The sequence below is a fragment of the Lipomyces oligophaga genome (assembly GCF_038497815.1).
Source record: "Lipomyces oligophaga strain CBS 7107 unplaced genomic scaffold V1516scaffold_4, whole genome shotgun sequence".
In the NCBI taxonomy this organism is placed as follows: domain Eukaryota; kingdom Fungi; phylum Ascomycota; class Lipomycetes; order Lipomycetales; family Lipomycetaceae; genus Lipomyces; species [Lipomyces] oligophaga.
This window is the reverse complement of record NW_027117788.1, coordinates 1,183,382-1,205,833: the sequence shown is the minus strand read 5'-3', so window position 1 is coordinate 1,205,833 and position 22,452 is coordinate 1,183,382. Positions and strand designations below refer to the sequence as shown.

General features: G+C 45.6%; 8 protein-coding genes across 8 annotated transcripts; 4 read left to right on the top strand and 4 right to left on the bottom strand.

Moving 5' to 3' along the window:
• The first annotated feature begins 1,053 nt into the window (after nt 1-1,053).
• V1516DRAFT_675747 (uncharacterized protein) lies at nt 1,054-2,411 on the top strand. The gene has a single exon (XM_066922301.1). The coding sequence runs from the start codon at nt 1,144-1,146 to the stop codon at nt 2,293-2,295; it is 1,152 nt and encodes a 383-aa protein (XP_066777594.1). The 5' UTR covers nt 1,054-1,143; the 3' UTR covers nt 2,296-2,411.
• A 508-nt stretch (nt 2,412-2,919) lies between these two features.
• V1516DRAFT_695988 (permease for cytosine/purines, uracil, thiamine, allantoin-domain-containing protein) lies at nt 2,920-4,664 on the bottom strand (the record flags this gene model as incomplete). The annotated part of the gene is made up of 2 exons (XM_066924016.1): nt 2,920-4,406; nt 4,466-4,664. The coding sequence occupies 2 exons, from the start codon at nt 4,662-4,664 to the stop codon at nt 2,920-2,922; spliced, it is 1,686 nt and encodes a 561-aa protein (XP_066777593.1).
• Nucleotides 4,665-9,701: 5,037 nt separating this feature from the next.
• On the top strand, nt 9,702-11,024 carry V1516DRAFT_364254 (SMAD/FHA domain-containing protein). The gene has a single exon (XM_066918953.1). The coding sequence runs from the start codon at nt 9,739-9,741 to the stop codon at nt 10,816-10,818; it is 1,080 nt and encodes a 359-aa protein (XP_066777592.1). The 5' UTR covers nt 9,702-9,738; the 3' UTR covers nt 10,819-11,024.
• V1516DRAFT_675737 (uncharacterized protein) lies at nt 10,899-12,615 on the bottom strand. Its single transcript, XM_066922300.1, has 2 exons — nt 11,760-12,615; nt 10,899-11,709 (listed from the first exon to the last, which is right to left on the bottom strand). Exons 1-2 carry the CDS (start codon nt 12,339-12,341, stop codon nt 11,059-11,061), a joined length of 1,233 nt encoding a protein of 410 aa, XP_066777591.1. The 5' UTR covers nt 12,342-12,615; the 3' UTR covers nt 10,899-11,058.
• A 61-nt stretch (nt 12,616-12,676) lies between these two features.
• V1516DRAFT_691334 (uncharacterized protein) lies at nt 12,677-14,717 on the top strand. Its single transcript, XM_066923854.1, has 2 exons — nt 12,677-13,084; nt 13,139-14,717. The coding sequence occupies exons 1-2, from the start codon at nt 12,996-12,998 to the stop codon at nt 14,625-14,627; spliced, it is 1,578 nt and encodes a 525-aa protein (XP_066777590.1). The 5' UTR covers nt 12,677-12,995; the 3' UTR covers nt 14,628-14,717.
• Nucleotides 14,718-14,865: 148 nt separating this feature from the next.
• On the top strand, nt 14,866-15,863 carry V1516DRAFT_675735 (ATP synthase E chain-domain-containing protein). The gene is made up of 4 exons (XM_066922299.1): nt 14,866-14,960; nt 15,015-15,208; nt 15,451-15,665; nt 15,720-15,863. Exons 2-4 carry the CDS (start codon nt 15,194-15,196, stop codon nt 15,751-15,753), a joined length of 264 nt encoding a protein of 87 aa, XP_066777589.1. The 5' UTR covers nt 14,866-14,960; nt 15,015-15,193; the 3' UTR covers nt 15,754-15,863.
• A 22-nt stretch (nt 15,864-15,885) lies between these two features.
• On the bottom strand, nt 15,886-17,206 carry V1516DRAFT_675729 (uncharacterized protein). The gene has a single exon (XM_066922298.1). It carries the CDS (start codon nt 16,929-16,931, stop codon nt 15,921-15,923), a length of 1,011 nt encoding a protein of 336 aa, XP_066777588.1. The 5' UTR covers nt 16,932-17,206; the 3' UTR covers nt 15,886-15,920.
• Nucleotides 17,207-17,837: 631 nt separating this feature from the next.
• V1516DRAFT_675727 (uncharacterized protein) lies at nt 17,838-21,319 on the bottom strand. The gene is made up of 3 exons (XM_066922297.1): nt 20,309-21,319; nt 20,049-20,251; nt 17,838-19,641 (listed from the first exon to the last, which is right to left on the bottom strand). The coding sequence occupies exons 1-3, from the start codon at nt 20,851-20,853 to the stop codon at nt 18,323-18,325; spliced, it is 2,067 nt and encodes a 688-aa protein (XP_066777587.1). The 5' UTR covers nt 20,854-21,319; the 3' UTR covers nt 17,838-18,322.
• Nucleotides 21,320-22,452: the final 1,133 nt, after the last annotated feature.

The window sequence follows — 22,452 nt, the reverse complement described above, 5'->3', positions numbered from 1 at the left end:
TACTATAAGACTAATAAATTCAGGGATGTAATTATTTGAAGACAGAAAATAGCTGATATCATAGAAACCAGCTGATCTAGAATAGTATCAGTTAGATCATTATTACATTAACTCACCCTGAGGCTCAGATGGGCGTGGTTAGAGTTTGTAGAAACGCGGGTTCAGGACAGATCTGATATTACTCCTTGAACACAACAAGATCCCAAGATGCTTCTGATCAAACTTCTCGGAAATCAACAGGATTTACGACTTGAATGTGAGTTTTTCGATAAAATCGAATAACTGAGAAAATATAGATTCCGTACGATAATGACCAAAGACATCGGGGTATGGATTGAAATGACAGCAAGCAACCTGATTGCTTAGGTTGAATTGTAGTGGCGAAAATTACAGAACAGTCTAGTGTGATTAGCTGTAGTTTGCTGGCCGAAGATTTTCCGTTTGTTTCGAATCAGATTGATTTCCTTATGGCTTAGAACAACGGGACGATCAAGATGGCTATGTAAATATGAAAGAGCAAGCAAATATTGAGAGCGTCACGAGTTGCGAGTTGACTGGTAGCTCCATTGCAATGTCCGGAGTCTCATGATCAGCTCTGGATCGTGAATGTGGCAGTGAAAGAGACATTCTTTGCCTTGCTAATTTCAATATATGACTAAATTAGATAGCTTTCATATGCTGAACGAGAGCCACGATAGTTCTAGTAAATTGCCCTAAAGGTTAACCGAGGAAAGGAAGAGCCGATAGAACGATGGAACGATGGAAAGATAGAAAGTGTGAATTGCTGCTCGGCAGGAGCTCGGCAAGTAGACGGCTAGTAAATGAAAACACTATGATGTCATAGATATGTCAGCGATAGTGGGACTTGTATCCTGTGGATTACGACGAACAGGGCTTGGAGTCCGAGCCCCTGAGGCTCAAATGGCTTGAAAAGCTTACATACGTACAAAAATAGAAACAATTTTGGCTTAGCTCTGCAAGATTGTATTTATCAGCCTCCAAATACAGCAATTCTCTTGAGGCGCAATACGGCTGTGTACTCAAAACTCGGATCGAGGCGCAGCACACGTGACTGCCTTGCCACAGTGCATACAATGTTCAGGGTCTCTAAGTTAAGTTTTCCAGGGACACTTTGTGCGGGCGATGAGAGCCGGTGAGGACAGCGATGGCTGTGTCAGGCCGGGGAGGAAACGAGCAGTCGAAGACATTGACCACACGAAAGGCGGAAGGCAAACGGCATCGTCATTGCACATGAAGATCCGAACAGGGCCAGTTGATATAAAAGACTGGATTTCCCGGTCGCTGTCATTGTTGTTGTGGACCTCATCGCTACCGCACACTCCCTCATCTCAGCGCCAGCTAGTCCTTAGACATCTCTACCTAGTACCTACCCTCGATCCTATCCTCCCTTTCTACTCTACACTTCCCACACCACCCTCCAGACACACATTGACATTCATTGGCACGCAGATGCCCCCTACGACTACACGGAGGCTTTGCAAGATATGGAGAGAATTTCCAGACCGATTAACAAGCGACGAACGGGACAGAGTTCTGCGATATCACGAAGCAGAGGCGCGGCGCCAGCGCGACCGGCGCCGCAAGAAAAAATCAACAGAAGATGGAGACGGAGATGTTCCCGATGATACCAGTCCGTCTTTGAGTGTCATTGAACATGATTTCGAATCCAGATTGGTGTCATCGACGCCTGCTACACCGTCGATTTGTTCGTCGACCCTCTCCTCACCTGCCGACTCTGTTGAAATGGACTTTGAAGAGGAACTCCAACACCCAGGTACGGTACGTCATCAAGACCACCTTTGGGTAGCGCAGAAATGGGAAGAATTTGATCCAAGTTTATATTTCCCGCTCTGTTCTACGGAGCCTACTAGCATGGCTTCGTCGCTTGCTAATTCCGCGTCTTCAAGTTGGTCGACAGATCTGGAAAGCACTTTTGACTCGGATCCTTCATATGAGCTGGAATCGATTAATACTATCTCACCTGGCGACGAAGAAAGCTGGCAGCCATTGCTAGTCCCAGCAGATGATCACTACTTGCCGTCATCATCGTCGTCGTCATCACAGTTTCTACCCACAATGTCCACAAATCAGTCTTCAAATGCATCATCAGCCGAGCTGTACGAGCCTTTTATTTTTGATCCAGATCCTTCCTGTTCGTCGCCTTATCCAAACTCAAATTCAAGTGCAGCTTCTTTGTCCTCTGCATCATCTTACTTTGTTCCTCAGTATCCGTCTTTAGACATGTATGCCGCTTATGATTATCAGTCGTTTTAGTTTGACTGTTTTGATATGATATCTGCTTTTTTATGTTTTTGCTCTTTTGCTTGTATTTATTAGGATTTTTGGCGTTCTTTAAGTTGTTTATAAATATACATTCATATGATATACAATCTTACCCGTTACATAATCCACGACTGTATCCTATAACCCTCGGTAACCACTTCCGCAGTTCCGAAATTTCAATACATAACAATACAATACCATAGTCCAGCCATTGATCACCCTAGTCAAGATCACCTATCTGCCTAAAATTCATTTATGCACAATAAGACCGTTACTTAATATTTATTAAGCAAGGGGACTAGAGCTGACAGCAAATAGGAGAAAACCATGTCAAACTACTCAGGGGTGGGAAAGGTGCAAAAGCAGCAGATAACAATCCGCGTGGCTTTTCTTATCTTTGTCATCTTTTTCTTCTCTACCCAGTAGTAGACGTGACTTTCATATTTTGAGCGCTGATTATAAGTTACCAAAATTTTACAGTTTATAGAAGGTCGTAAATAAATATATGAATATATGTAAAACTAAATCCAAAAACGAGGCTTTTACCAAAATGCTCTCTCGTCCGCTCAAACAACAAATATTAGAATATGGAAAAACAAAAGAAATGTAGTTGCTTTAGAGAGAAGATGATCGCTTCTCCATAGTAGCATACTCGTCTCCAGAAGCAACGACATCTTCCTCATCACGAGCATTGATGATCACGTCGTCGACAAAAACTCCACGCTCAAGAAGAGCCGGCTCGTATGGCCAGAAAAAATTGAGGAGGTAGTAAACCAAAAATGAGGATCCGAAACCATAGAAATATGACAATTCGTACAAATGCTGCATTGGGATGATAACGTTGATATTACTGTTAACACTGTGCAAAAATCCTGGGAAGGTAGGAATCCAGCCAACAATCCAGGCGACTAGAGCTCGAGGATTTGTTCCGTATTTGTTGTATCGATAGATTCCCTTCGAATCGTAAAGCGCCCAAGTGTCAAGCTTCTGCATATGAACACAGTAGAAATCGCAAATCATAATACCAGCAATGGGCGCGAGCCAAATTGCGTATGCGTTCATGAAATTCAAAAATTGAGTGGCCGATGTAAGAATGTTCCAGGGAGTGAAGGCCCAGGCACCGACAACAGCAACAATGAACTGTCCTCGACGAATATTAATGAATCGTGGCAACATACAGTTAAGATCATTGGCAGCCGAAATAGAATTCGCTGAAATATTGGCAAGCGCCTGCGCAAGATAGAAACCTGCAGCACAGAAAAATGCAGCAGCGCGACCTCCACGCGAAGTCCATTCATCAACAAAGAGAAGAGGATCCCAAAGGATAGTTCCCCACAACAAATCAGAACCGGCTGCACCAACAACACCGAAGAAAGCAATCAAAACAGCAGTAAGAGGCATAGCGATAGCCATGGTGAAACTGTGCCTGGGCGAAATTGCATATCTGGTGAAATCAGGGGAGTTCACCGCAAGCGTGGCCCAACCAGCAATATTGGAGTAGACACCAGACATGAAAACCCAGCCAAGAGCAGATCCAGAGTACGTGTTGCTACCACCCCAGAGATCTCCCTTACCACGGCAAGCATGAATGGTCCATCCCATAATACCAAAACCAATAATAGGAGTGGTGATGGCCTTAACCGTGAAAAGAAATCGAATCCGATGAATAGGAATGTAATGTAAAGGCATAATCGTAACGAAGTAAATCGCATAAGCTCCCATAAGCTGTGTAGTAATGTGGGCAGAAGCAGGGAGATGGTTAGGAACATTACGATAAGATGGCCAGATAGCATAAAGCATTGAGCGCACACACTCTGCACCAGTATAAGTCGAAATACCGTACCAGAAAGTTCCGACAACCATACGCATGAAGATCATAAGAATAGAAAAATAATAACCGAAAGATGATCGGGAAATAACAGTAAATGAAATGTGATACTTAGCACCAATATAACCATTGATAGTGATAATCATTGCGACTATAACCTCTGCAACAGCAACATTGACAAGTGCAATCTTCCACGACATACCAATCTCGACAAGCGAAGCAGCCTTACGCCATCCGGACGGAGTGAAATTATCTGAAATCCAGTAGGAGATATCTTGAAAAGTCAGCGTAAATTACTTCGACGAAAACTACAACAACTCAAATGCAACATACAGTGCCACCAATTCCAAGTTCGACGCTCCGGGGGAACCGGATCCAGATCTGCATTCGAGTAATGTCCACCCGCATAGTCCTTGACTTCAATAAATCTGAGAAACTTCTCTAAAGAGCTAGTAGCAGGTGGTCGCTCGTCGTAGACCTCTTCAACACCATAAGGCTCGGTGACGTTAGCACCTTTTCCAATCATCTCCATGGCTAAGCGATGTTCTTCTGTCTTCACGAGTTACTCAAAACTATGCGTGGAACTGAGAAGATATTCAGGTGAGGTATCAACTCTGAAAGGAAGAAGAGAACGGAAGAAGACTGGTCTTACAACTTGGAACCACGGAATTCAAATTCACAAAACAGAAGCTGCTGTCGGGGACAGAGTGGAATTATATATAACACTAACGACAGAGCAAGGGCCGCCAAGCGGGAAGGCATGTGGCAATAGTTCCTTGAGCTCTTCTGACAGGACGAAACACAGAACGGCAAGCAAAGATAAAAGTCAAAAATTCGTAGGCAGGTGGAGCTGTAGCGCGAGAAGGGGGAGGGGCCAAATGACGAGTCGAAAGTGCATATACAGTGGAAGCTATTACTGACGAGCAGCATGTACGACGGCAAAAAACTGTAGATTGCCGAGACGGGTCAGAAAAGCAGAAGCAAATACGAGTTTTCTCTGCAAGGGCCTCGAGTCCCCGGGCGCTCAATATCTCCTCTATCCTTTGCACTTAGTCCGTTTTCTGGCTCTGGTTGGCTGGTGCTGCTGCTATGCTTTTCTCGTCGGTCCCGCATCTGCACGACGATAGTGCCGATAAATGATCGGGCCACGAATCGAAATCAGCAGGCAAGGGTTTCCTACCAGCCATAGCAAGGCCGAAGCTAGCGGTGCCCTAATAACAGAATGGGCAGAGTGGGTAATCTGTCGGTCTACATGTATTTTTTTTACGGAACACCTTAGTTACAGTCCAGTCCAGGCCGTCCAGTGAACGCAAATTGCTGCTCTGTCAGACAAGGCAGAGAGAGCTGGTCTACATCTGGTACGATAAGATACTAAGAGAGAGCAGAGCAGAGTGAAACTTATGGACGTGTGGGCGAGATACGCGCTGGCCATGCGAAGACGATGTACGGTGCCCAGTGCCCATTCAGTCTGAAGGTGCTGTTTTGGCAACAGCGGATGAACTTCGGACGGCACTGTTTAACGGGAATCTCGTTCGACGAAGACGTAGCGAAGCTAATACAGATAGTGGACGATTGCGCAAGATGCGGAAGTCGCTCCGGTCTGTATTGAGTGACAAGACAAGGACGAACAGTATCCCTTCTAGTCTGCTTCGGTGATTACTTGTCTTTCCTCTCACCCTCTCTATACCTGGTAGAGGAGGCGTCGAGCGAGGCGGTCTCGCTAGAGGGCGCCCATACTCGTAGAGAGAGCACTTCTATTGTGCATTTTCGCGCTGCAATATTCCTAATCCGCATGCATCTCCAGATTTTCTTCTTGCGAGTGTGCTTTCATTATTGCGGACGACAAGCCCGTAGGCCGCCGAGCGGCCCCCGCTGGGCTTGTCGCCTTTAGAGTCCAACCGCCTTCGCGGGCTTACGGTGGCGTCCAAGCATCGCCATAGTTTTCGTGGGCTCGCAAACACTGCTAGGCTGAGAACCGCAGGTATAAACGAAAATAGGGGTGGCTTCGGTGATCTTACTAGATCATTGTCATCTGTATTACTCAGTCATCATAAGCAGAGGGACAAGAAGCGTGGCGGTGCCTAGAAACAGATATTTCTTAGTATTACATCTGGGCAACAGGAAGAACGGCTGACGGAGCTTAGCGAACGGAACCCACGGAACATCTGCATCAGGCACGGACAGAGACAGTTCCAGATGTTATTACGATGTTAGTGAGCTTTGAAATCATCATTATCTATGCTGTGGAGGGACAGCGCTTCAGCTAGCACGATGGGACAGACTATCTGGAAGGCGAGTTATGGCAAACTGTGTGAACTCAGAGCGAAGCATAAAGCGTAAAAGCATAAAAACATAAAAGCATAAAAGTAAAGCCCAGAGTGCAGTGCACAGGTAGGACACGCAGACAGATCGACCCTAGGCCTGTTCCAGCTATCGAGCTCTTCTGACTGTTACCCGTCTTCTACCGTCACTCGTAGACCTTCTTTCTCCACACCGGACGGTCCTGTCATTTGTGCTCTCTGTGTTCTCTCTGTCTAGACTCTATCACAGTCCAGTAGTCTGGACTGCGAACAGCGGAAACTTATTTTTCCGACCCTCTGTGGCCCTCCTTGCTGCTCTTCCATTCCTAAGTTGCTCTGTTTTGCTCTAAATTGCAGAATAGTGGCCGCTCTGTTCCTTATCGCGCGCTCGCAGCCGGGCCGTAACGTCGATATTGCTGGCACAGACAGTGCTGAGCGAGGGACACACCCATGCTTCGTGAGCACGCTGGGGACTGTTTCTGCTGGCTCTGGCCATGGGACACAGCTAGAGCAATGGTCCGAACAGCGAGCGCATTGAGTGCCCGTCCGCAAACAAACTTATCAGTCTCGAGCTCGGTGTAGCATGAATGCTCGTTTCTGGATTGGCTGGAGCTCGTGTTCTTATCTTTTATCATGTTGTAAATATCTATATTTGCTGATAAGCAGATAGTATTCATGTTTGCAGAACCTCAATTGATGCTGAGCCCGGGGTAAAATGACGAAAGACGCCGGCTTTCGTGCATCCAGGCACATATGAAAGTCCTGGCAAGCCTCTACGATGGTCCATCTCGCCCGAATTTCTTGGAGGTTTCCAAGTCCAGGTCGTCGTAGTCGTTCGTCACTTCATTCGGTCACTCTCAATCGGCCGCCCACAGTGGGCTTTTCTTATCATTCATTTTAATTCATTGAGCTTCAAATCCTAAAAGCCACCTAGCGTCGGGAAACACGGACCCGGCTCACCATTCGACCCGTCTCCGCAGGGTACAGACCTTGTTCGCATGGGCCCTCTAGTACCTGGAAGCCTTGGAGCCTTACTGCTCTGCTATCTTTATCTTGTGGAAAATCATAATTCGATTAAGATAGAACAAAAGAGCTGTTTTGGTTCAGGCTCGGTAGCTCGCAGCCTGCTGCCTTTGGAGGATTTGTAGAGCGCTGTATGGTCACTTGCGCAATCGCATGTCTAACTTGTGCTGCTTCTGCTTATGCTGGCGATTGCTCGGAATGGAGGAGATGCTATATATTAGACTGCAGTGTTTCAACGAAGCAGCAGATATCTGCGAGGGCTGTGTTAATTTGATCGAGTTTGCGCAAGTTGACAGGCGGCTCTGCAGCTGTGCATACTTCCTCCGATCTAATCTGCGCACTTGAGTGTTTACTTGCCATAAGTGACATTCATTTCGTATGATTTTCTGCCGTACGAGCTGTTCCTGCTGCTCGCAAGCAAGGCGGATGTCGTGGCAGGGGAATATCGCCTGTAAGACCTAATCAGGGTCATAGACGTTGTAGAAATGAAGACTCTCTTACGCTTTCAGGCATCCCGACAGCCAGAGTGGAGACCCCGTGGCAGCCACGGCAAGAGATGCTCGACTACGGAAAGGAAATAAATACACATGCGGAACATGATTACGAATGTCCGCACATATCGCCGATGAATCTACGATTTCTGATTTCGCATGTTTGCATATTCGCATATTCGCACAATACGAGAATATCTCATTTGTTATTGTTTTATTAATATAATATTTAGTTCTGTAACTTGGTCGAATCCGCGCTCTCTGCTGCGCTAATGTTTCCGCTGGCTCTCCTATGCACTGTGTGCAGGCAAGGCATATTAGGGAGATCAACCACGCCACAGCGTTGGCTCCAATCGTCTGTAATCTCCAGATCCCTCCTAGGAAGACGAATCGGTCTTGAGACAGTAGTGAGAAGTCTTGTGCTGAAAACTCTTGGCTCTGAGTCAAGTTTCTCCCGTTTTGCTTGATAGACTTGTCCCTGAAACAGCCCGCTTGTTGGCTGACCAGCGCGCCCGCGTGCCGAGCCTGCACGGTGAGGATCATCTCTCGTCAGCTGTCTCTATTATGTGCCTCTACAACCAAAAAAAAATCTATATATATGCCACTACATTTCCACTCTTTCTCTATCGTTATCATCGACCTTTCAAAGCAGTATGCTATTCGAATTACGTTGGCCCATTACAAACCTTGCCCCGCTGATTGTGCTTAACGCACGAACCTCGCCAGTCTTGGGTGCGCAGAAACTTCACTCACTGGCCTTTTTCAGCAGCTCTAACTTGCCCGTTCCGATACCACCGTGGCAGCTCAAATCTTACTTTAGTCTTTTTTGCCATCGACCAAAAGCACCAGCACCAACTTCAACTTAAACAGACTCTTCTCGTATTCGGTCATTTGGCCAGCCTTCCCCTTCCGTGCTCTAGAGATTACTCCTGCTGGTCCGTCACACTGACCCGTACTCTTCCCGGGCAGTTTCATCGGTCCTTGGTCCGGCAATTCGACCATCTTGTGCGCTCTCTCCTCTTCTGGATGGTGGGTAGTCCCAATGCAGACTATAGAATCGGATCGCCGGATGCCTCGTTGGTCAGCTTCTATTTTTTTTTTTGGGATACTCGGTCTTCGCGGTGTAGCCAAGGAATCATAAGATTTTGACTCATGGGCTTCCGTCTGCGGCCGGAATCCGGACTTTATCCAAACCAGCGACCACTAATTTACTCGCTCTCGGTGTTCGGCATTACGGATTCTCTCTCTTCCTACATTATGACTTTCTAATTAAAATTCCATCCGTAGTGCTCGTAGCACTGCTGTGCTTAGAGCTTTGTCACGGTCTGTGTCCGGTGACCTCTCGTATTCAGCACTGTGCGTATCGGTCTATTGTTGGCACAGATATCGCTCGTAGTATAAGGGCAAACTCGAGTGATGTTAGTAACTTTTTGTTACAATTTCGACACCGCATTTAGATTATCTATGTCAGCTAATTGGTCGACTGTTATTGGCTCTGATTTATGTTGCGTTCGATTTGGCTTTGAGTCCGTATCGCGTGTCTGTCAGCCTACAGGAAATCCTACACAGTAATGTCCAAATTTTCTTCATCTGTTCGTGTGAACTGATCATGACATATCTGTCTGAGATTATTCTATGGTCCATGAAATTGATGGATCTGATACTCTGCACCAGGGCACAGTAAAGCTGACTCTGATTATGTAATATATGCTGTTTGTACCCATGGATGTTCACAATTAGACTCTTGTCTACAGAGAAGTCGTTTAGTAGAAAATAGTTTCATTAAATAAATATGAGCGGCTCGTTCAGAGATTCGGACAAGTATTCAAGTGAAGCGTCATATTCGCGGGACAAGCATCGACATCGTCATAGTCATGTCCATAGTAATGATGGACATAGCTATCGTGGTCAAGAGAGAAGTGAGCGTTCATCGCGTACACGGGATGATCCAGAACGCAAATCTGCTAGATCATTTAATAGCAAATATCAATCCACTCAGAACAAAGATGACGAAGACGAAGATATTCGTCGAAGAACGATAAAATCTGAGTCGAGGCGTAGATCACTGTCACCGGACCGGATACAGTCCACGCCAAACGAATTCATTCATCCATCGCGAAGAGGATTAGTCGATAATTCGTCTACCAGTCGAACAATCAGTCGAGAAAGACAACAGATAAACGAAGATGAAAAGTCGACGGTGATGAGATATGAACAAATTAATACGGAAATGCGCGCTAAGTATCCTGACTCGCAGGTCTTCAAATCAAAGTGGAGTCCACGAGACGAAAGGAATTTGGCAGGTAGGAGGTATCGAGATGGAGATCATAAACCCGCAAGAACGTATGATCATAGTCGTGATCGAGATGATCAAGCCCACGAAAGATCTGACGAAGAACCGGAGCGTCCAAACTTCAATCAGTCCGGTGCACTTTTAACCGACAAATTGTACAAGGGCGTGGCACTTCAATACGTTGAACCAGAAGAATCTCGCAAGCCAGATAAACGCTATCGGCTATACGTTTTTCGCAAGGGCGAAATCATCGATGACTATACTCTTGACCAGCAATCGGCCTATTTACTCGGTCGTGACCGCACGGTCGTCGATATCCCACTAGATCATCCTAGTTGTTCGAAGCAACATGCCGTGTTACAATACAGAATGGTCGTTGAGGAAGTCGGGTTTCTAGGTGAAAAGCAAGACCGTATCGGTGCATTCATATATGATTTAGGATCTTCAAATGGTACAAAGCTTAATAAACGAAAAATAGAGCCAAAGAAGTATGTTGAGGTCAAACTTAATGATATGATTACGTTTGGGACGTCGAGTCGTGAGTACTTGCTCATGTGTGAAGATCAAGTGGATGAGTAATAAGCCTGAAAATGCACAACAAATTAATTTTTTTCGGTTTTTATTTTCTTGGTCTACCTATGATCATTTCACTTTTTTTTGGAGTATTAATATTGAAACCTGAAAAATGTATTCACCACAAAAAGCAAAAGCCTCGAACACCACACCTTTTCATCTCGCAAGTCAACTATATAAATACAAATCTAAAATTAAATTGTGATGCCAAACCAGCATAAATAGAGCAAAATAATAATATAGGTACTACAACGGAGCATCCGAAACCACATCAAGCGGCGGAGTATGAATAAAAAAATCTGGTGAACCCAAATTTGACGTTTGGTCATGCCGCTCTTTGGAATGAGAGTCATTCTGATAAAGTTGATGATCATCTAGCGAAAACTGCGGTGACGGCTTTGATGAAGAATCAAGCATCATCAGATCTTCGGTTTGACCAGGTAAAGGTTCTTCGGTATTTGTCGCAGTCCGATGCTGGTCGCTAGGGGTGTTTAGCCGAGCCTGGTTATCGAGAGCTTTCGTGGACACTATCTCTGCCAGTGGCAACCTACTCGTAGAATCAGATCGATTACGTCCTCCAGCGGCAGCTGATGGATCAAGCATAAAGGTCATATCGATATTTGAAGAATCCACGCTAGCTGTGATTCCGGTGAGCCGGTCACCAGCCGGACTAGGTGATTTCTCAAGCGTTGAAGAGGTCTTCCGTGCAGTATGTGAAGTTCGGTTATTATTGGTCATTATAGGTGTACCATCTATATTAACATTTGTAGGTGGGGGTGGTAGACTGAAACGCTTATCAGTTCGAAACGACGAGTAGTAAGGTGCATAACCATGGCGGAAAACGTTCAATGGAACTTTAGCAGGAGCGCCAGGATATTCAACTCGAATGATTACTCCCTATCCAATGTCAGCAAGGCTAGTCAGTCTTTATAATCCATATCTCGCACCTCTTTTGTGGACGACGCTCGACGTCGAGTAGCTCTGTTCTGTCTATCATTAACAAATCTTAAACGCCCCTGGTCGCCAGAAGCATCGCCAGAAGCTATTGAGGACGAAGTCTGAATAGAATACGGAGGAAACTGGTGGTAGCTCGGAGGGGTCTGCGAAGGAATATACACAGGAACCAGACCTGGATGCTGTAAAGATGCATTACTCAGTGAAGAACCATCAGTTGGTGGACCAGGTCGCGCGCCAGTCAGATCACGCTGAAGCTGAGCAATCGTAGTCATCAGAATCGATGTCCTAGCGACCTGCCTCTCAAAAAGTTCAAACAATATACTGATGGGATCAAGTTCGGGGATTCTTGCCAAAACATCTTCGAGCTGCTGCGGCGTGGGCATCGCGGTCCAAGTCGACATATCGTTCGAAGGACCAAGTAGTTTCTCAAATTCAACTACCGCGTTATGCGACCAGGCATGAAGAGGAAAGTTCCGAGTCGACTCAGTGTGGTTTGGTCGGTTAATATCATACGAAAACGCAGGATCAGAAGCCATCGTGAGCCACGGCGGATCGCGATGATCAACGGCCATTGAAATCGGGAAATAGTGCTGCAAAAAATGCTCAGCGTCTTGCTAGATTAAGAACGAGACGAAACGCAGTCGTTCAGCAGAAACGCCAAACGACAAAGTTCCTCAATTACAATATTGTTGTTCCAATAATAATTCCAATTGAAGCAAGAGAAATTAATATAAATAGAATATTTATTTGTCTGAACCTGCTCTTTCTATTCTTCCATAGTTTAATCCCCAAAAGCTCTCTTCATCTAGTCTGTCTCCGCAATCATCTGCCACAGTGAGATCACGTGATTAGGAAAAGGGCTTTGACATTGTGATTTTCAGACAGGCAAGTGGAATGGGCAGGGAGAGTACAAGCAAAGGTGAGAACAGAACCCAGCAGGAAAGAGAGACAATAGACGCGTTTTGTGTTGTTTTATTTGTTTCTGACTCTACTGACAATACTTACATCGTTTTACTGGACGCGAGACCTGATTTAGTTGTCTTGATCGCGCTGCGTCGGTTCAAGCGGTGTTTGCGTATTACGATTTTGGAAATCATAACAGCAACGCTATTGTGTTGATTTAGTGCGATCATCACTATATAAAAAAAAATAAGCTTCGAGTTTTAGTTAGCACAAAATTATTGTTTCGTTTGCCGTGCGATAATTTGGAAGTGTGAGCTCGAAGAATGACCGCCAAAAAGAAATTTGTCGAGCCTTTGCCGCTTCCGCAGCCTCCACAAACTCTTCTACAAAAATTGGTATCTGTTTTAGAAGCGTGAGTTCGACTTCCTTATACTTTTAATATTTATGGGAACTAATTTAGCATTAGCGAGGATCCTGAGGATGCCGTGCTAAATGCCATTGCTGTGCAGAAGCCAGTTCCACGGACGTCACCTAAGCGGACCACACGAGCTTCGGAACATGCACAGGAGCAAGGTCCTCCTGAACCGGAAGAAATCCCTAAAATATCGATTCTTGACAAAATCAGACTCGAAGGATATAACAGCCATAATGAAGAAGATGCCATTGCACAGTTACAGACCGACGTGAAAGAGGCTATTGGTTACGTGCTGTCGAAGCTGCAACCAACTAGCTCACTGTATCAGAGAGTCGACAAGTTTTACATGTATAGTCAATCACTGTTTGCACGGTCTGCGACTCGCAAGGGGACTGTTGCGGATCTGGCAATGAGCGAATTGGAGTTACAGCGGCAAGTCGAAGCGAAGCCGTTTGAGATTCATACTCGAGGTGATGATAAAGAAGTATTATATATGGTTAGTCAACACGGGCCATTATTTTCATCTTTATCAAAACGTTCTCGTGCCGATCCTCGAGAGTTTCCTGTTCCCGCTGTTTTCAATACGACTAAGATTGTTCCTAACCAAGCTACTACTTCTACCGCACGAAAGCTAGGTCTGCTATCGCCGGCCGCTGCTCATTCGATAGTCGGGACTGCTCCACTAGTTGCTGCAAGGCTACGGCCGTTATTGTCTGATTTCACGCATCCTGTGAATGTTCGGATGCCTACTGCGAAGTGGATCCGATACGACGCGTATTCTAGTTTTGCACCTTCGAGGGATGAGGCGTCAGTGATAATTAGTGGGACGACTGTAGCAGCGGTATGGTATGATCGACATATGCGTAGATTGCGGTTAAGAAGGGAGCGAGAGCGGAGAAAGAGAGACGCAGAGCGTGCGGAAAGTGAGGAAATGACTGCGTCTGCTTCTCCAGAGACTCTTGACGTCGTCATGGAAGATGCAAAGCAACAAGAAACCTCTAAATTAGAACCCGATGTTGAGACAAGCACTGAGGTAGTACAGACAGACAACACATCGGCTGACCTTGCGCCAGTTGACCCTGCACTGGTCCAGGAATGGCTCGATTCAGACCAGAGTAACGTTTTCAACACAGCGTCTTTGATGAACGTCTCTTCGCTGGTTTCACGATTGCAGGAACTTCAAAGCAAGCGGTTTGAATCGCCAGCTCCAGCTCTGCCCGTTCCGCCTCCTTCAAACGTATACCAGAATGCGCAACAGATTATGCAGTTTCAGATGCAGCAGAATCAGGTCCAGCAGTTCTACGCATCTGGTGGAGCACCACCCAGCGAAGAAGAGCGTTTGCTAATCACGCGAGTCCAACTTGCGTTAAGTGAAGCTGTGTCTCAGCTTCCTCCATATGTATTTGGAGATACAGTTTCTGGAAGGATACCTATTCTTTCCAATAGTGCGCCTGGAAGTCTGCCTCCAGATTTAAGTGCGGAGCCTGGAGCATTAGCTAACCAACAGAACACCGGAACCAGTTCCCGACGGAGGCGATAGAGGTATACTACAATGAGAGATGAAATTTTTAAAATAGATTTTTGTATTATTTGCTACAATGAAATAGAAGTCTTTTATTTGAGTACATAATTATGTAATCATTTGCCCATCCTTCTCCAGCGGCGGCTCCTGAGTGGCTGGATGGATCTGAATGAGCTTGTTTAGGGTTGTAGGTCAAGGGTTGCAATGAAGAGGTGTAGTCTTCCGGACCGGGAACTTTCGAAGTCGAGGAAGACAAATCTATTAGAAAAATTATATTACATATTTATAAATTGAATTCGTTTCAGTAATTGATCGAATTCGAGTAGGATTTGACCTAGTAGCGTCTTAGTGGTAAGTGGACCGTCGAAAGGAAGATTCAGGAGATTGACCGGTTGGTTGGAATAGTGCGGTTTTGTTGACCTGAGCAGGAATTGTTCAAGCAAGTCAAGGACCTAGAGAAAAAGGAAGACTATAAACTAGGCAAACAGCAGCTTGGTTTAAGAAAGATCAGGACTGAAATAAAACAAAAGCGTTAATAGATAGAGCTGGAATTGTTTGATTGAAATTGATTGAAATTGATTGAAATGTCGACACTTAATGTAAGTAAGAAGTGATTTTAGGTCTGGATTTCGTTCGTTTGTACTGGAGTGTTGGTTTAAATTGACGGGGACAATGCGATTAATCTTTTATGGTGTGATTTATTTGAAGTTTTATTTGATCAGAAATTGGCTTTGAATCCATCATTTAGTGATTTTTTCGTGTCTCGTGCAAGACTACTTCAAGGAGACATCCAGACCGATAACCAATTGCTGCAAGGAGACACGATATCTAACACGAGCAGATTTTCCGTTGGGGTGCATTTGCCTTTGGCGTTGTCTACGGTGTTTCGCATAGCTTCAGCATTTCGAGTGCTCGCACCAAAGCGCATGAAGCTGCCGAGTGGGCTCACAAGGAGAAATTGATTGCCCAGGCTAAGGCTGAGTACGCAAAGCTGCATCCCAAACCTGCTTCGGAGTCGGCTACTATCGATTTATCGGACCCTAACTTTGACTTTGCGTATGTATTGAGCTCTGATTTTGAGACGATGAGATTATTAATTCGCCTGTTTAGGAAATACCTCGAGTCCGCAGTTTCGTCGTTGTAATTGATGGAAACGTTCTTTAATAGTTAAATACATTTCCATTTAGTTTATAGTTCATGTAATGCGTACGTAATGACCCGATTTTGGTTATTGTAACTCGTTGACGGCGAATGTGAACTATAGTAAACGATAGAATTATGTAACAAAAAGATCTATTTATTTACAACTAATTACAAAATTGACTTGATACTATATTCATATAAAATATCATATTTAGCTCTGAGCCAAGGTTCTAGCACAGCGCCCGTGGAGGACGATCTCGAAACGACGTGAACACCTAGAAGTGCAACTACTAGAGCCAGGCCAGACAGTGAACGCACGTACTTCATGTTCTTCTTTGATATCCGCAGCCATTTCGCCAGCCCATAAGTGACATGATGCGTTGTAAAGAGGATCATTGCAAAATATCCGATCGACGACAAATATGGTGTTTTGGAGAATCCGTATGTAATGTACCGAAGATCTATCGAGGAAGAATCGCCTTCGATTTTTAAGGGCACGTACCTTGCAAGATACGCATGTAGCGAGACAAATGGAACAAGTAACCAGCCAGTCTGCGATATTCGCGAAAACGTAGTCGCTGAAGACGAACTCGACGAGGGAAGCGGTGTTGGTGATTTTGACCTTGAGGAGGAAAATAGTTCGCGCAGCGGAGTCTTGTACCATCGACGATCTCTGCGTAGACGGGATATGCGGATGATCACGCCGGACAAGACATGGACCACCATAGATCCAGCGACCAGACCAGTCTCGATAGCGGGAGACGCCTGATAAATAGCTCGGCCAAATAGGAGCAAGCTCGTCGCAGAATCGTTCGGTCCTATTGCTCGAGTCACAGCAGGAGCTAGCATCACTGCTGAGTAGTGTAAGGCTAGGAACCCGCAGAAGGTATAACTGGAGTATTTCTGGATCCGCAGCAAATAGTGACGGAGAACAGCGCCAGGATTATGTGGATCGACTGTAAACATCGGAACATCTTTTGGAATAGCCAGTACCTCCTCATGCGTACTGTGCTCTAATGTGCCATTCTCGCTGGCCTGCTCGTTCGAGTCCGAGTCTGGGTTGTCAGTTGAAATCGGCGCCGCTGGAACTGTCTGTAACTCGTCGACATGCAGTCCGGTCTCATCGAAATTATGCGGAATTCGATGATGTCGAGCTTTAGCCTGACGATTTATGCTCATCGTCGATCCTTTTCTTTTTTAACGATATCGTACGTAGATCAATGTGGAACGCAATCAATAAAGCTGAATGAGATTCAAGCTGTACTCTGACACCGCCGCAGCACACTTTCGGCCAATCAGTAGTCATCTTATTACCCTCAATTATGTTTCAGCTGACAATGCAACTATCGTTCTACAGAGAACGGATGTTCGTCAAAACCCGGTTAGACGAACCAAAAAAAATATTGAGAGATAAGATTGTCGAAATTATCGATCTTTTAAAGCATGCTCTTGTTTCTTCCAATTTGTTCAATTTCACCGCTTCTTCTGGCTAATTCTATTGTTCATGACCGCCCCACACTGTTCATCATTAACTCAGGGTATTGTACAGTTACTGAATAAGCCCCATGCCGGGTCTCCCAACCAACGTCATCCAGAGACTAGACTGGTTTAGTACATTAGCCAGTCTATCAGAGATAGATATTGAATGAACACCAGTGTCCAAACAGCTCAATTCTCAATTTGGTATAGACGTAAATCAAATCATGAAATTGCTGCGTCACAAATATTATCAGTTCTCGATGTCCGCAGCATTTACAAATTCTTTACTTCTCCTATTCAACATGAATTGTGGGCAATTACTTAATATCTACGTCACTCTCACTTTGTCAACATATTTGTATATTTATATTGTTACCTAAAAGTCGTTATTTATCATTACATCGAATAATATCAAAGTTTAGAACCTTCATATTGCACTTGATTTGAATTCACGTAACATGTTTTCTAAATCCAGATCTACGAATCAATTTCAAGCTTGTACACCTTCAAAACCCTCTGTCTGCATATCGTCCATCAAATTCGGAGGGCCTTACCCTATGATCTTCACCTAACCCGAAGAAGTGCATCGCACGCGAGGTTAAATTCCCTGTTTGGATCACTCAGTATTTGCTAATTCTATTTCAGAGCCCACCTTAATTATTAATATAATCTATTTTTTCCTTTTTCCTTACTTAAATACAAAACAAAATAATGACAACAAGAGTCTAAATATCAACCTTAATCGATAATCATTCATGTTAACCCAATTGACGCAAAGAAAATAAAAAGCACAAGTAGTAATAAACAATAATAGCGTCAGTGTTTTATATACTGTAGATTTCTTAAAAATACAGCCATCGCATTTTCCGCCTCTTTTTAAGTAAAACTATATAAACTGTAAACACACGCAAGCAAGCATCGATTTCAACAATTTCAACCTAGAAGTTCGGGAATATAGAATGACTTTGTGGTTATAGTTATTCCAATGTCAATATCATCAATATCATTTCTGTTCATTTTTTCCCTCTCCTCAAAAAAAAACAAAACAAGCTCATATTTCCGACAAACTTCTACTTTTTCTCTAGAAAGCTCTAACGAGAGGCCGCAGCAATGACTTTGCCCTGATTTTGAAGACTCGATATGCGATCCCAGATCTCCTTCTCCGTTCGACCAGGGAGCAAGACGGAAAGTTCTTCAAACCGGAGATCGCGACGGATTAGCAGATCATCCTCTTCGACTGACCATGGAGCTCCAGCTGGCTTCTCTATGGGCTTGCTGATAAGCCGAACAGGTTCACTAGTCTCATCTGTTGGCATTTTTGCTTGACCCAGTTCCTCAGACTTAACCTTGCCTCCAGTTACAACCGCCGATGTTCCTGCAGTTGCACTTGTGGTCTCGTTCGGAGAACTGGTCGAGGTCGTAGATACTGACTCATTATGTGCCGTAGTTAAATCGCTGGAAGAAGAAGATGAAGATGAACGAGGTGAATTGATATTCGAAGCACCTGCATTTAACGCCGGCTTCTCGAGCTCAATAGAGTTTGATACTTCATGTGACTTCTGAGACGTTTGATCAGCTGTAATTTCAGTGACAGGTTTGGGCAATTCCATCAATTGTTTCTGATATTGCTCTTCAGCCTGTTGTTGCAATTGCGGCTGTTGCTGTTGAAGATGATACTGTGTATTATCAAGCTGCTGCTGCTGTGATGTCGAGGGCTGAATCGGTGGAACCTGCTGCTGTAGCGGCACAGGCATTTGTGCTTGTGGAGCTGGCTGTACTTGTGCAGAACCAGATTGCGCAGGCTGTGACTGGTTCGGATATGTATGTGGAGGCTTGTGCGGTAGCTCTTCCATCTGCTGAATGAACTGAGGTGGGGGCGCTAGCACCGGTATGTTTCCTGGAAGAGGGGAAGAATATGCTCCAGAAGTCTGAGGATGCATATGTATAATAGGCGCCGGACCAGGTTGAGTCTGTTGCTGCTGGTGAACAAGCTCAGTAAGCTTCATCTGCTTCCGACTGGGGTCCTCATAAATCAAATTAGCTGCCGGTTGCAATCCTCCTACCGAAGCATTGTTCGTAGGGGGAGGCAAAGTGTTGGAGAATGGAATGGTTTGTCCATTAGAAGTAACTGGCGGCATTCGCGAATCCCACATTTGAGGAGGTGCAAGATGAAAATTGCCGTTGGTATCTTCGCTCGCAGACATTGGACTGCCCCACATCGGCACTGGAGGCATACTTGTGTATCCACCGGAAACAGGAGTCATACCTCCGTTGCCATTTGTAGGATTCGCAGGCCCATTCCCAACAGCGGAGCCATTTGCAGGTTCTGCCGCTTGAGCACAACCTCGAAGCGATCCAGACATGAGCCTACGCCATCTAAATTGGCATGCATTCGGTGTACGACCAGGGACTAAAAAATACCACGTCAGTAAAAATATTCTCACATTCAATAAAGCTCATGTCTCCTGATCCCTTCATCTCTGCTTCATAATCTGCTGGTACTGTTCCGATGAACGCTGGACCACCAGAGTCCATGATTTCTAGGGTTAGGCGGTCGGATCGGATGGGCATAATAGTTGCTCACAGAGAAAAAAAAGTATTGGCCAAGGTCATTGATAAGAATAGCAAAGAGAACGCTAATCAGAGAATTTTATAAAATTCCAAGAATAGAAGAGCAACAGAATATCTGTAAAAACAAAAAAAAAAGAAAAAGAACATATTGGTGGGCTAATGCGTATCGAGTGGGGGAATCGACAATGAAGATATGAGGAGAAGAGTAGGGCAAGAGAAAAGAGCTAAACGTAGAAATAAACTTACAATGATTTGCGATATCTTTCCAGCCTAGCTTTTGACGTTCTTTCAGATGACGAAGAATGAGATCATCATGAGGGTCCCAGGAGGAGGGATTGCGAGGAGTTTTAGGCTTTTTTCGACCGAGAGCATCGACGTCAGGAGCAGAAGCAGAGGAGATGGATGTGGAAGAAGCTACCGAGCCAGTGGAGCCCGTAGATGAGGTGCGACTATAGAAAGAATTAGTAACAAAAGACGTACGACACAGAGTGAAGGAAAGTACTAACGTTCGAGTAGGACGTCGTTTGGCGGAGGACGGAGTAACGGTGATTGGAGAAGCGGGCTGGCTGAGAGGTGGAGGAGAGATATGCGAAGGAGGTTGCGGAAGCTGCGATTGCGGTTGCTGGAGGGATTGGGGTAGATGGTGAGAGGGCGGAGGCAGGACATTGACGGACTGCGGATAGGGATGATTTTGCTGAATAGGACTCTGCTGTTGGTGCTGCTGCGGGGACTGCTGCTGCTGCGGTGGTTGTTGGTGTTGGTGGTGGTGGTGCTGAGGAGGCAGAGGAGGAGCGGAGAACAGAGCAGCATGGAGAGGGGGCAACTGGCGGCCCTGGAGCATGGCTGAGGGCACGGAAGAAGCAGACGAGGACGCCGAGGACGGATTGGAATTGGATGGCGAGGGAGGCGGATGGTGCAGAGAAAATGTGCTTGCAGGTGAAGGATTGGGATATGATGGGGGTTGGGAGTCGCGCAAAAGATGCAGTGGAGGCGGCAGACGGATGTCGGTCTGGTTCTGGGCAGGGCCGGCAGGCGCAGAGGTGCCCGACATGTCTGGCGGACGGCGGACGTCGGACGATGGACGACGGACGAGCGCTGGAGACGGAGATGGGGATGGGAAGGAGAGGGGGGGGGACGAGGCCTAGGGGAGGACGGTCGGTGGTTGTGGACGCCTATGTACAATGGAGGAAGCGAAGTGGTTAAGAGAGTGTGCTAGAACGAGCGAGATAGGAGACGGCCCGGACGCAGCAGACTGGGGGGGGCTGCGAAACGAAAGACGGAATGGCGAATGAGGGATGAGTGCAGACACGATCCGACGAGACCTGCTGTGGAAAACACGCACGACAAGAAGGACGAGAAGCTTTTCGCGAGAGACTGGACGCAAAAACGGAGGAAAAGAGAGGTTTTGATGGAAGAACGAGCCAGGCGGAGAGGACTGCAGAGGGTCAGGGCAGTCTGGCTACATACTTTTTTACATAGTAAGTCTGTCTGCCCTTTTACACTTGTTAGGGACTGAGGACTACGTACAGTGCAGCCTCTGAGAGTGCCAGCTACGGCTTGTTAATATGGCGGACATCACCTAAGAGATGAGCTAAGCAGCAAAACTTAATCTGCACATAGAGTCGTCAGAGAGTTTGTAATTGCGCCTGCAGACTTCTTAGACGGTCAGTTTGCAAGTTTGTCAGTTTGTAAGTTTGTCAGTTTGTAAGTTTGTCAGTTTGTAAGTTTGTAAGTTTGTGAGTTTGTGAGTTTGTCAGTGTGTCAGTTTGAGTGAAAAGCAATGCAATTGATTGATAATTGGTACGAAAAATGTCTGTTGTTTTTCTTGTTGCTTGTTTCTATGACAAGGCTCTCACCTAGACAGCGTTTGGTCTGTTTTTGCCTGCAGAAATATTTGCTTGCACTAGCGACCGCAGTCTTCCGCGGTCCCTCACACAGTTTACCTCAAAAGGGGGGGCGATTCTTCTGCCCCAGCAACCCGACAGAAAATGCACCACACAAACCCCTCAGCCTCCACCCACATCACAAACTCCACACGCTGACACCTCGCAGGGTAATATCACGTGTCTCAATCGAGCCCAGCCGCCCCTGCTCAGCTCATCGCATCGCACAGACAGATCAGCAGTTCAGATCGCCCTAACCCACTGCCTTCTTGCGGCCCTGAAGAGAAAGCAAAAAGAAGCTTTATGATGGAGGGGGTGATGTTTTCAGTGTGGCAAGGGATGGATTGGTTGAGTTGAGCTTAGCTGGAGTATATGCTGGAGTTGTATTGAGTTACGGTATCGAGTATTGGCATCGATTTCCATGTCCATGTCCATGTCCATGTGATTATAGGATGGTTTTGGTTTTCAGATAGAAGTAAATGTGTTGATACAGGTTATGGGGACAATCAGCTACGAGAGGGGATATATTGTCTTGTCTTGTCTTGTTCTTTGTCGCACTGAACTCTGAACGGTGCTCACTCAAGCTTCAGCGGTGCTGGCAATTCCTAGTCTTCTGACCATGAATTTTTTTTGGTTGTTTTGGATTTTTTGAATTATCTGATTTTTTGAATTATCTAAATTTTTTGGATTATCTGGATTATCTGAATCATCTGAATCTTCGGAATTACCTGAATCATCTGAATTACCTGAATCATCTGAATTACCTG

Bases quoted from the DNA above. Each gene is read 5' to 3' on its own strand.
- V1516DRAFT_675747 (XM_066922301.1), top strand. From the start codon at position 1,144: ATGAGAGCCGGTGAGGACAGCGATGGCTGTGTCAGGCCGGGGAGGAAA.
- V1516DRAFT_364254 (XM_066918953.1), top strand. From the start codon at position 9,739: ATGAGCGGCTCGTTCAGAGATTCGGACAAGTATTCAAGTGAAGCGTCA.
- V1516DRAFT_675737 (XM_066922300.1), bottom strand. From the start codon at position 12,341: ATGGCCGTTGATCATCGCGATCCGCCGTGGCTCACGATGGCTTCTGAT. The intron at 11,710-11,759 runs GTGCGAGATATG...GACATTGGATAG, and splicing joins GAGCGTCGTCCACAAAAGAG to GGAGTAATCATTCGAGTTGA.
- V1516DRAFT_691334 (XM_066923854.1), top strand. From the start codon at position 12,996: ATGACCGCCAAAAAGAAATTTGTCGAGCCTTTGCCGCTTCCGCAGCCT. The intron at 13,085-13,138 runs GTGAGTTCGACT...ATTTAGCATTAG, and splicing joins TTGGTATCTGTTTTAGAAGC to CGAGGATCCTGAGGATGCCG.
- V1516DRAFT_675735 (XM_066922299.1), top strand. The intron at 15,666-15,719 runs GTATGTATTGAG...TCGCCTGTTTAG, and splicing joins GACCCTAACTTTGACTTTGC to GAAATACCTCGAGTCCGCAG.
- V1516DRAFT_675729 (XM_066922298.1), bottom strand. From the start codon at position 16,931: ATGAGCATAAATCGTCAGGCTAAAGCTCGACATCATCGAATTCCGCAT.
- V1516DRAFT_675727 (XM_066922297.1), bottom strand. From the start codon at position 20,853: ATGTCGGGCACCTCTGCGCCTGCCGGCCCTGCCCAGAACCAGACCGAC. The intron at 20,252-20,308 runs GTTAGTACTTTC...TTCTTTCTATAG, and splicing joins AAACGACGTCCTACTCGAAC to TCGCACCTCATCTACGGGCT. The intron at 19,642-20,048 runs GTAAGTTTATTT...GGTATTTTTTAG, and splicing joins GAAAGATATCGCAAATCATT to TCCCTGGTCGTACACCGAAT.